A 12289-nucleotide genomic window follows, 5' to 3' on the forward strand; every position below is an offset into this window, starting at 1 on the left:
CCTTTGCTGTGAGGCATTCCTTTCCACCCTATAAAAAGTCTTTGCTGTAAATTTGCTCCAGGCTTACTAACCACTTTGCACCAGAGTCATAAATTTGAATAACTTCACAAAAGAGGATTTGCCTGAAAGTGGGTCACACAAACAGACCTCTTCAGACAGGGGCTGACACAGTATGGTACAGTAGGCTTGCTCCTGTATAATAAAATAAAATAAATTACAGCAATTAGCTTGCTTGTTCTGCCACAAGCCTTACGCCTCTAGCACTTCTGTTCATTTTGGAACCGGTTTTAGGCCTTGAAGGAATGCAGAATTAGGAATTGCTATGGAGTGATATCTCCATAATTTCAGCAGGCTCCAGACTTCTAACTGCTTAAATGCCTGGCTCAGGATTGTAACAGCAAGATGTTGCTCCTTCTGTTAGCTAATAGCAGGGATGCATCATTTGAGGGAAGTTTGGATGTGAATTTTGTGGCTGGTTTATGCCAGTGTTAGCTACCTGGAGTGTCTGGGCTTTCTGTCTGTAGTCAGAGGTCCTCGGGCAGCAGTAGATGCATTGCTCCTCTGTGCTATAGAGCGGAGGCTTCCAGCTGCGCACGGGGGTTACATCGGCTGTGAGGGGAACACCTCCGCACCCATCAGAACTCACTTAGCTGCCTCACTGGAATTTTGTGATTCCTACCCATTTCTAGCAGGTGGGAAAGGAGGACAGTGTCAGCTCCAGCAGGATCTTGCAGTTTATTCTACATGACAGAGAGGATTGCAAAAATGTAAAGCTGCTTCACTGTCTTTTATTCTCCCTTAGCCTGTTTGTGCAGTAATGGCATTTTACTTTTATGGTGTTAGCAAAAAGCAAACGTTTGTAGAACTTAATCAACTTAAGTAACTTGGTTTAAGTGATTTTAAGGAATGGAATACAGACCTCCCAGCACCATGCTTTAACACTTGAACCTGTTCTCTCCTCCAGCTGGCAAATAAAATCAAAAACCTAGATGAAGAGAAATTATTATTGTTGGTAGATCCACTTTCCCAATAGAGATGGGCTAGACTAATTCACAGAATAGCAATCCTAATACTGAAACTTCTAGTTAAGTGCTCCTGTGGTTATTCATGTGGAAGCTTGATGCTTAACAAGATATTAATACCTTTGTTTTGAGGAAAGAAAAGCAGCCACCTTTCTGGATGGCACAACCGTAGCCTGTTTTCAGACTAGAACAGCTGTTGTTCTGGAGAAGTGAGTATTATGCATGTCACAGTGAGTTCTCATGACATGGGAAGTTATTGAGACAAGTGCAGAGTTCAGACTCTTGTCAAACTATTGGCTTGAACCAGGTGCTTCACTTCTTTTTTAGACCTTATTTAAAGACCTACTTGAAACCCAGCTGTTGTTAGCTGAACCTTGTATTACTTGGGAGTGAGGTCTGGGGCCTTCAGCTCAGTCCTGTAGCACAGTGCAAGCATTTCATTCTCTCCAGCCTGCTGCTCCACTCTGCCTAAAGCACTCTAGTACAGAGTCCTTCTCATTCCTTGCAAGCCACTGGCAGTGATGCAAATAATGATTATTACTGCATGCCAGCACTTAATGGTCTTACCCTTTACTGGGTATTTGTCCAAAATAAAAGCTTTAGTGAATGAAGAAATTCTGTTTCTCTGCTCAATAGTTTGGGGGGGGGGGATGTAACAAAACCCAGAATCTTGCAAATGTAAATGCAATGAAGGGTTTTAAACCTGAAACTTCCAGAAGCTCTGCTGAGCCGTGAGATGTCTTTATCATCTCAGTACAGTATTGCTTCCAAAACTTGGTACTAGTTTCAACATTACCTGTTACATTACTGATCATTTTCACAGAAGCATAAGGCTGGTCTGAAATTTGTATTGCAGAGGAAGTGTCTGGTCTAATTTTAATTGACTTAGGTGACAAGGATTTCATGACTGTCCTGGGGAAGCAATTTAGTTCATTGCTTGACAGATGACAGGAAGTTCCATGACTTTAAATCCAGCGTTCTCTCATTCAACTCCAGGCCAACGTTCATAGATTTTTAACAGTACGAACTGTCTGTCTCAAACAGCTCAGTTTTCAACTTGTACATGATCATATACACTCAGATAACAATTAGGGGTTTGTTTCTGCATTTTTGTCTGGCTTGCGCTGTTCTTGAAGTGTCATTTGAAGTACAAACGAGTCACCCATCTATCTGTTCATCTTACAGAGAACTTGTAGGAAGCAAAAAGGTCTCATGCACCTACCTGCCTGTATAGGTATATGTCTCTGCTTTCAATACAAGAAAGCTCAGATGCAACAGCAGTTCAGCAACCCGGATCATGTGGCATTATTGGAACCACTTCTTGATGTTGTCATTGCTGATTGCAGCTAAGTGCCTTTTCCTGCAGGGTGATACAAAGTTCATGTGATTTCAGAGACACCCGAATGGTATTTACAGCTAAGGAGCTCCCTTCTTTGCAAATCTTAGAAAATGTGTGGAATGCCTGATGGTGTGAAGCAGCATTCTCATTTTCAGACCAGCATATTGTGGCACCACACTCTGCTCTTTTTTTGTTATGTCATTATATGTTGTCACTCTGCTGGCCTGCTTCCCTCTCCATGGCGCCCACAGAAAGCTTTTTGCTTGGGGATGGTATGTCTAAAGTGGAAAAGGCGAGTGTCCCCCATGCATGCCACACCTCCATATGTTTAGAAATTGTACCAGTCCCTCCAGGAAAGTAGGTACTACTGTGCAACATATCCTTAATTCTTGGCTCTTTGCTTAGGTATCAGAGGGTGAGCTGGAGAACTCACACTGCAGTTGTATTAATAAATCAGAAAGGTAGAAAATTCATGTGATACTGCCATCTCTTTATTATCTAGTTTAGGGAATGATCTGAGATGACTGGTTAGAGTTTCCATGCTGAACCCTCCTCTGTGATGTGGTCCTGATGCAGTTTCTTTCATATTTATCCTCAGGAGCTTCTGGAAGTGGGAAGAAGGAATCTGTCTGTGTGACAGCAGCCCTCGGCAACACATGGAGTCACAGTGTCAACACCAGGCTCATACTACAATATCATGACTTGCCAACAAGACAGGTGAGAACAATAAAGAGAATTTAAACAAAGCTACACCAGCAACACTCAGTCAACTGGGCTGCGTCCTTCAGCCCCTGTGGTGATGCAGTGTGTACTGAGAATCCTGGCACTCTACAGCCAATTGCTTATTTGGGGTGGGGGAAGTCCTTTGGTTTCAGGGATAGCCATTCCTCCAGTGCCTCCCTGTGTTAGGATGGGCTTATCAGAGACACAGGAACTAGCATTGGCCTATTGGCTCAGATGTACAAGTTCCTGGAGCTTTGAGTGTATTTCATGTTGTGGAGATGAAGGATAATCCTAAAAATGCTTTCCTGCAAAGGGGTTTGGGGCAGGGGTAGGAGGCTAGTCCTTTGACTGCAATTGCAGTTTTGCTGCCATTCTTTCCATTCTTTGTGCCAAGTTTCAGCTGTGGCTGTTAGGACAGGGAGCACTCCCTCTTCTACAACTACTGTTTGCAAGTGGAAGCTTGCTGGCTGCAACAGCAAGCTGAACTTGGAGCAATAAGTATGGTACCAATTTTCCAGAAATATACCTGCAAAAAGGAGAATGCTCAGTCTTTCACTGAGACTCCAAACTCTAGAGTGAAGTACACTAACATTTTTGACTGCATTCTTCACCTTTTCATTAAAAAACAACTGTGAAAAAGTCAGAGGCAAGATTTGTCGGAGTTTGATTGAGGGAATAACTTCATTTTGGTTTTAAACACACCATAACCCATGATATCTGCAGTTACAATCTCTTTTGGCTTTGTCTATTCTGGTTTTGCATTGAAGTAACTCTTTCCAAAGGCTGTGACCCTCAGTCTTAATGTTACTGATTTTCTGCCCCTTAAAGTAGAGAGCTGTCAGAAAAAATGCAGCATGAAATTTGTACCGTCCTAGTCCAATAGTGTTGCTACCCACATGCGTTCAGATCCACGCCCCTGGTTTTGCTGCCACAGCACCAGATTTCTGGCTTTTGAGCTTGCAGTCTTTAGAGTCAGAGGAGAGGAAGCCATCCTGTTTTCCTCTGCTCATTAGATGTAAAATAATGATGGCATTCCTGTTCCTGTGAGTAGCAGGCACTGTGAAGCAGCAGTAGTCCTCTGGACCCTCTGGCAGCAAGTTAACTGTGTGAAATGCAGTTAGAAAAGGCATCTTCTGGGCTCACTTCTAAAGACTCTGTGCAGTTATAAGGAAACATATTCTGGTCTGTAATGAGTTCTCCTTTTCTACATGTGTGTGCACAATACAAAGCTGTTCACAAATTTCCTGGATTTGGAGGCACATGAAAGGTGGACTTGGCGAAGGGAAAAGGGCAGAAACTGGGCTTTGTGCTACTTCATGATGCACAGCCCACTAAAAAGGATTAAGAACATTCCTCTGGTGGTGGAAAGAGGGAGCAGTTTCCTAAAGAACATTTGAGTGTTAAATGTAGTTTTTCCTGATTTTGCTTGAGGAGTAATAGATCACAAGTGCAATGAGATGTTGTTTTCAAGCCTTTAAATTTCCATTATAAAAATATATTATGATACACTTAAAAAAAACCCAACTGTGATATCTGTGTTCTTCCTTTAGCTGAAGTATCTTTTCTCAAAGTCATAGAAATCTTTCAGTTAGACAAGCAGTTTCCAGTAAGAGGAAGGCATCTAGAATTACCCTACCTGTAGCAGCACCTTATTGATTAAAATACTATAGTTTTTGCACACATACGTTCTTTCATAATTGCTTTATACCCACTTTCAGAAATGGATTGTGAATAAAGGTGCCTCAGTTCTTGAGATGCCATTTCAGTCATCATAAGGTGATTCTGCCAGGAGGTATTGGATATCAGTGCTTTGAAAATCAGCACTTTTTAAGGAAGCTTAACTTGGAGGTCCAAAAATTCCCAAGTTGGTAATCACTTTTACAAATTCTTATATTACTGTATTTAAAATAAAAAGGGGACCTGGGGGAGGGGGGGAAAGCAGCAGCCTGTAATTATCTGTGTAATCTTAAAGTGAAATTCAGCCCAAGGAAATTACTGAAAGCAGCGTAATTTGAGTAAACTCAAATCTGTAGATTTGAGTGAAAAGCAGTGTAAAAACAGGTTTTCCCTGCTTTTCACAATTTGTAACCCTGCAGAACCAATACGGTTCAAGGAATAACCCCTGTTTTGTTCAGACTTGCACAGCAGACAGAATTGTTTTTCTTTTAAAAGCTGGAATTCATTCTTTCTTCAATCACTTGACTTCCTGAAAAAGCTCTTCCTGACTCTACTTTCACTCCTCCTTTCTTGGGAGAAGCTGGGGCAGTGCTGGCAGATCTTCTCTTACATCCAGCTTCCATAGTAGCAGAGCCAGCATGCTAATCCTCGCTGGGAAATCTGACCCATCAAGAAAGAAGGCACCTCGTGAGATGCTGTGGGCCGTGGTGCCCAAGGGTGAAGTGATACCATAATCGTTAAGGAGGACTCAAGCGAGCTGTTTTCCAGAACCATGCTGTCTTCTGGCCCGGCCAGGCCAGGCCACTGGGCTACTAGATGCCTGTTCTTCAGTATTCGTTTCTGGGAAAGCTTGAAGATTTACTCCCCTCATTCCTGAACCTTGGGGAATGCCAGGGCAGCAGGTGGCAGAACAAGTATGCTTCAAACCTAGTGAAATTAAGGATAGAATTCCTACACAGGATTTTTTAATATGTTAACTAAACGGTTCCTTCATTTTGTTTGTCCAGCAGACGTTTTTGCACCTAACTATCCCTTTTTCCGCTCCACCTTCCATATGTCTGGTGAACATTAATAAGACAGCAACAAATTCAACAAAGTAATGAAATCTCTGTGATGTCATGCCTGCCTTAAAATCAATTAGGTTTACTTTACTGCTTAGATAGGAACAGGTTTCTGAACAAACAGATGAACTTTTCCTCTTTTGCCCCCTTCTAGATGCCAGAGTTCTGGTTTTGGTTTCCTCCACGACAGAATTAACAGCAGAAGGTTTCCAGTCTGTCTTTAAATTCATTGTGCACCAAAACCCATAAGGGCCCTAGAGTGTAGGAGTCTTTCAACTGCCGAGGTGTGACTGAGCTGCATGACTTCCCCAGTGGCATGGTGGCATAAGAATTTTGGAGAACACAGGAAAAGTTAATTTATTTTGCACAAATGGATTCATGAAGGGAATTTGCTATTATCTTTATGGATACTGGTACTAAGAGCTCTTGCAGGTAACCATGACATTCATGTTCCTGAAATCCATACATAAAGATGCAGACCCTTTGAGGTTCAGCCAAAACCAATGGGGGTCCCGCACTGGGAACTGTCACGACTCCTCAGTTACCCCTATGTGTATAATTATCTTTCTTTCCTGAACTGGAGTCAGCAGGCTCCAAGGTTACTGTTTTCCTGTGTGCTCAGCTGTCTTTGGGGGACAGCGTGATAGGGCTTAATGTGTTGACATGCTGTATTTAACGTTTTGTTCTTGTCTGCTGGAGACGGGGTGCTGGATTAAGGGAGACACTGGCCAGGTCTGATACAGCGACTTCTATGGACCCTGGTTTATTTTACAGTTTTCAAGGGATTTGTGAGATTCATGGCACTGTGTAAATGTCTGCAACGTGTTCTGAAGTTCTCAGATGGAAGGTGCACGCAGAAGGGCTGTTTTATAAAAAAAACAGTGTTTTCCTGTGGTATTTTCAAGAAAGAGCATTTAGGATTGAGCCTTAGGCTGGAGCTCTCAAGCAGTTCCAGGTGAGCTGTTGTGCAGCAGCCTTCCCCCTTCAGGTAAAGGGTTTCACACGCATAAGTATACAGTGACTCATTCTTAAAAAACAAAACATTACAAAAACCCCTTCTCTCATTCAGACTAATGCCAGACATAACTTTTGTTGTGTCCTTGGTTACAGACCAGCTGTTGTGTCTTGCTCTGCTTAGTATCATATGAATAAGCCCTGAATAAGCATTCCGAAATTACGATGGTGAAGTAACCATGGTAATCGCTGGCCTGGGGAAGGGCTGGGAGAGAGCCAAGAGGAGCGGGGAAGAAGTTTTACATCTATGTGACTTGCTAAGGCCAACCACTATGACTCTTTACCTTAAATTTGTTATCATTTCAGTGATGCAGTTCTTTCAAATTGTACAGATGTTTGGCTGTAACTTGACCAGTCATTGAGAAACGTATTGAAAATAGAAATAATGTAACTTGTTGCAGTCCTGGTGGTTTCAGAGCGTGAGACCAAACTGATCTGTCTGTGTAAAACACTAAAGGTAGTTAGCTAGGTGGACTCTAGCTATTGCATAGCAGTCCCCTTTTAAAGATAACATCTGCTGAGGTTTACATTTATACAAAAGGGAAGAAAATAAAACAATTACAAAGAAAGCAAGCAGGTTGTGAAAGAAACATACACTAAGTGCTAATATCTGGGATTAACACTCTTTAAATGTTGCTGATGGCCTGGAGGATAGCAAGTACAGTAATGAAGTTTGGCAGTGGCCCCCAAATTCTGTGTTGAAACGTAATGGAAGGTTGTAGCCTCATACCAGAAGGGGTTCTGATTACCTTGGTGAGATGGTATATTTGCTGGGGAGAAAGAAGCAGCAATGAAATGGAATCAGAATGTACTGGAATCACTCTGAGATGGAGAGAGTAAGGCAAATACAAATACAGTACAAAGATCATTGTTGTGTTTTCTTCTCTTAACTTTGTAGCAGGTATAGCTACCTACTCAAGGACATGCAGAAGAAGAAAAAGCAATCTAAAAGGTATTTTTAATAGTCTTAGACATCGTTTTGGAGTCAGATGAGAGTGATGGAAGTAGCCACTAGTACTGAGAAATACAGGAGGAGAGCTTTTCTCCTACTTCAGTGGGAGCAGAGAAGAATCTAGTTCAGCCTTTGACACAGTGCGGCAGGAGCGAGCCCACAGAGAACTGGGCAGTGAAATCAGTGTTTGGTCAGTGGAGGTGCCTGAGGGTGGGTGAAGGTGGCCCATCAGTATGTGTGAGGCAAGAAACTTCGTCTGCTGAGCTAAGATTTGGGGACACTCAGTAAAAGAAGTCCCAGTACCCTAAACAAGAATAGGAGAAAGCTCTGTGTGTCTGTTTTTAGCAGAAGTACTAAGATGAAGCAGCTGTGATCCATGTCAGGAAAACCTGCCCCTATATGCTACATGAATCACGTGCATAGTACAGTAATACAGACTATGTATATAGTACAATGCTTTTTTTCTTTTCTCAAGTGTTTAGACGTGAGAAAATGTGCAGATGGCAGTGGATAATGAGGTCCAGTAAGCTGTGATAGAAAAGGGATGTGGCTATTGTGTTGATTTAAAATGGAAGTGGTGTAAAGTGCGTATCTGTTCTAAGGCATCTTATATAATATGCTTATCATATGGAAAATCAGCTCTGTGAAAACACAAAGAAAGTTTGTTGTGGGTTTTTTTAAGATAAGAAATGGTAATATGAAGTCATGCAAGGGATAGGAAATTCTGCAGGAAAGTTTTTGGGTTTTTTTTTCAGGTGAGAATAATTTTTTATGGTTTTTCATTATGGAGGATGCAGCTTGTGAAGAACCATCTGTGGAAAGACTGCAAAGCACACATTTGAATTCTGCAAACCTTCCATTTAAAGCAATGTTATTTTTTTTCTAGGATACACAGTTTACTTCAGAGACTTCTGCCTCACCTCTGCTATTGTTTGAATATTTTGAATCAAGACACAGTGAAAGGTTGTTATGGCCTCAAATTTCAATGCATCTGTACAAACCACATCCTTTAAATTGCATAAATAAAAAGCTTATGAGGGGTTTTTTTTTAGATTAAAAAAGGGCTCTAGGCTGATAACCCATATAACAGAAATCTTTTGCTTATCCATAGATCATATACAAGCATAAGCAGCACTATGAACTGGAGTTGCATGTGAACAAGATGAAACTGGACACAGTGCACAACTGTAGCATAAGCAGATGATTATCGACACAGTACTGACTTAATCCAGCAAAAGTACCAAGTGAAAGGATGCCATAAAAATAGAGAAGGCTCATGAACAAGTATTTGGAGCTCAGACATCACTAGGTCACTTTCCTGACTTTTGTGTTTGTTCCTGTCTCTGTTTGCAGTAAGCTTCCTCCATAATGGACTTGTGGGGGATGGTCATGCAATATAAACATTACTGTAGCCCTGTCTGCATTAAATGGGACTGGATTTATGTCCCTCTCCTCTTAACTGGACATTTTTATAGAGAGACAAATGTTTCCATCATTCTTGAACAAGAATTCATTTACTCAGGTGCTTATATAATACTAACCAACACGTTATCTAAGAATCTAAATAGAAAGGACCCTAAATAAACCAGAAAAGAACAAAAGAAAATATTTAAACAGTTGATCTTTTTCAGTCATTTTTTTTAATAAGCATTGCAAGTTTTCTTAATGAATTATTCTAATGTCAGATTGACAAATTGTAGCAGCAATTCTGCAAACTCTGAACTCCTATATCTGTAGTTTAAAGCATCCAAACAGAGAAGCAGGAACATCCCTGAATTAGGGTGACAAACTCAGTCATCAAGTTGTGCAGTGCAGCCTTGCACCTGAGGCTGGTGGCAGAGGTGGGTACTTTCTATTAGATGTCTTTGACTGATAAGCCAGCCAGCTCTCAGAGGAGACTAGGCTCTGCTTGCTGATAACCTTCACCTATGGGTAACTATGATTAACTATGAGTTAACCATCTCATGGTATGTTGTATTTTGAATTACTTCACAAGCATTTGCTGACTGATCTCTGCAACGCCCATGCCAGGTGCTCATAACCAAGGAAACTGAGTCATAGATAAGTAACTGGACAGCATAAATCCTCTGCAGCTGGGAGCAGAGCTGGAATCTCTTTGCTTGACACTTACTTGCCACTAAACTTGATCTTGTTAAACTTCTACTCCCTCTGTTTCAGGTACTTAAGAAATCTTTACACCCCCTTGTAGTGTGTAGTTCCTTAGTTCCTCAGCTGTGAAGGTACTTGTGCTTCCTTCTCCAGTTTTCTCTTTAGATTAAATCACCCACTGAACTGGTTTTAACTGACTTTTCTCCTGGATCTCTATCTTTAGCATGCCATAAAATTTTCTTCATCAGTGTTCACCATTAATAAAAGGTTGATGAAAATGAGACTGTGACTTGAGCTTTATGGCAAAATTCTCTGCTTTCTTGTTTCCAGTTTCTGTTGATACAATAGCTGACTTTTTTTAAGCCTCAGCTCTAGAAGTCACCTTGCATTCCTTATCAAAATTACTCCAAGTTGTGATTTCCTAACAAAGCAAGTAGCTAGCACTCACATTTTTAGATTATTAAAATGCTTATCTTCCATGTTGCTTAGTGCAGCATCTTCATTGCTGGTATTATCGACACCGTATTCTTCCACCGACACTGGACATTCTTCCAAACACACCACATAAAATAGAACTGCTATCTTGGTGAGACCTACTTAGTCACAGTGACATTATTGGTTTCCCTAATTTCTGACTGGGAAAACAGCCTCTTGACTTGGTGTCATTGTGATAATTCTGCACGTTTGTGTTAATCTGATGGCAAATTCTCAGGGCTATGTCTGCAGCTTTTTATTGGGAGCCACTTAAAGGTTAGGATAGGAGGGGGAAGATAACTTAAAAATCTGATCTGAATATAAACAACATACTTCAGTCTGTGATGCTGTTAATCCATCACCCTTTATAAACCCTATTTACAGTTTACTAAAGCAGCATAAAAATGGGAGACACAAAGAATCAGATATGATGCTCAGGCTCTGGTCTGAATTGTCTGAAGAATGCTCTGTAAGCTTAAGCCCCTTTGCAGAGAGGGAATGAACACAAATTCCCATCCTTTTTAAATAGAATTACTTTTCTGATATTTATTGGACTTCAGTGTGTGATTTCCCCTCCAAACAGTGGAATTAATTTAGGATAGATTCTCTTATCAATACCTGAAGTGTCATTGCTTCTAACATCAGGGTGGCAGTGACCAAAGTTGTTTATCCTTGGAATGCCTTGGCAAATCCTCCACATCGATTTCCTTCCCTTTCCCTTTCCTTTTTTTTTTTTTAACATTTGAAAAGAAGCAAACTAAAACTTCTAACTCAAATTTGTTTATTAATATTCAGAAAAGTTCTGCTCAGTCTGTATTGGAGTATAGCATATTAAAGCTTGGAGGCATTCTTAATAGTGCAAAAGATCAGAATATTGTTGTGAAGGAACTGGACAACCTTAAATTGTGTAAATACAGAAATGATCTGTGCAATACTATTGGGCTTTACAAACAAGTTTCTGCTTTACACAAGGAACATACAAGCTCAAAGTGAAGCTGCTACTGGAGTGGTTTAGTTTATCACAGAAAATCTAATTCAGCAGTGTAATCCAATCATGAAAAGGAAATAGATATCCTAGAATAGATCAAGCGAGGTATTTACAAAGGAAAGAGAAAAGCATTTGTACCAGTGTGGAAAGGCCCTGAGGGAATCTCTGGAGTTTTCTATATGGCCTGTACGTTTGTGTTTAAGCTACTTTCTTCTTTCTTCTCTTTCTGCTACTTTCTTCCCAGGTAAGGTCTGTGTTAGACAGACTGTACTTACTGACACAGCAACATGTTTAAGCTGTCACCGGTAAAAAAATAAACCTCAGATAAAGCTTTAAAACCAAACTTTGACGTACTAACTTCAGTGGGCAAAATGCATCACATCTTCTGTGACAAGATAGGGACCAGTCATGATCCCCATGTTTGGACATTATGGCTTTTATGATGCTCTGAACATGTTAAGGGAGAATTGTCCCAGGAGTCTGGATATGTAGGATATTATACTTTGAACTTGATTTTTTGCTTGTTTTATGAATCTAATGTCATTGAACTGTTCTAGATTGCCAACACAGGAGAATGACAAATGAGTGGCATTCAAAATTAGCTGTGCAGAAAAAAGTGTGTTTTCTTCAGTTCAGCCTTATCAGTGTATCTACCCTGGGTAGGATCAATTAATCTAGAGGGGGTTGCTCTATGCAGACTTTTTGATCTTTGATCTCGGTAATTCCACTCTGTGGTATCAGTGCCCTTAGCTACAATCTAACAACAGGCTGAAAAAGAAGAAACCCTCTTAACTGCTTAGAAACTCAGTACAGATCAGTGACCCACTTTAAGCATTAAAACCAGTTTTGACATACCACTCCAGTGTTGGTGACCTGTTGGGAGATGCCGTGGTCTGATTGTTGTAACCATTAGAAAAATACAATGGGATT

General features: G+C 40.8%; 1 protein-coding gene across 1 annotated transcript in view; it reads left to right on the forward strand.

The window, feature by feature from the left end:
* The window catches only part of RAD51B (RAD51 paralog B), a gene marked incomplete at its 5' end in the record, with an annotated part of 370396 nt that overhangs the window by 215370 nt on the left and 142737 nt on the right, over positions 1–12289 (forward strand). The window contains one exon of the mRNA XM_084263415.1: positions 2960–3078. Coding sequence (XP_084119541.1) covers positions 2960–3078 — 119 coding nt within the window. The remainder of the gene's footprint in view (positions 1–2959; positions 3079–12289) is intronic.

This window comes from Gallinula chloropus, assembly GCF_964237585.1.
Source record: "Gallinula chloropus genome assembly, chromosome: 4".
Lineage (NCBI taxonomy): Eukaryota > Metazoa > Chordata > Aves > Gruiformes > Rallidae > Gallinula > Gallinula chloropus.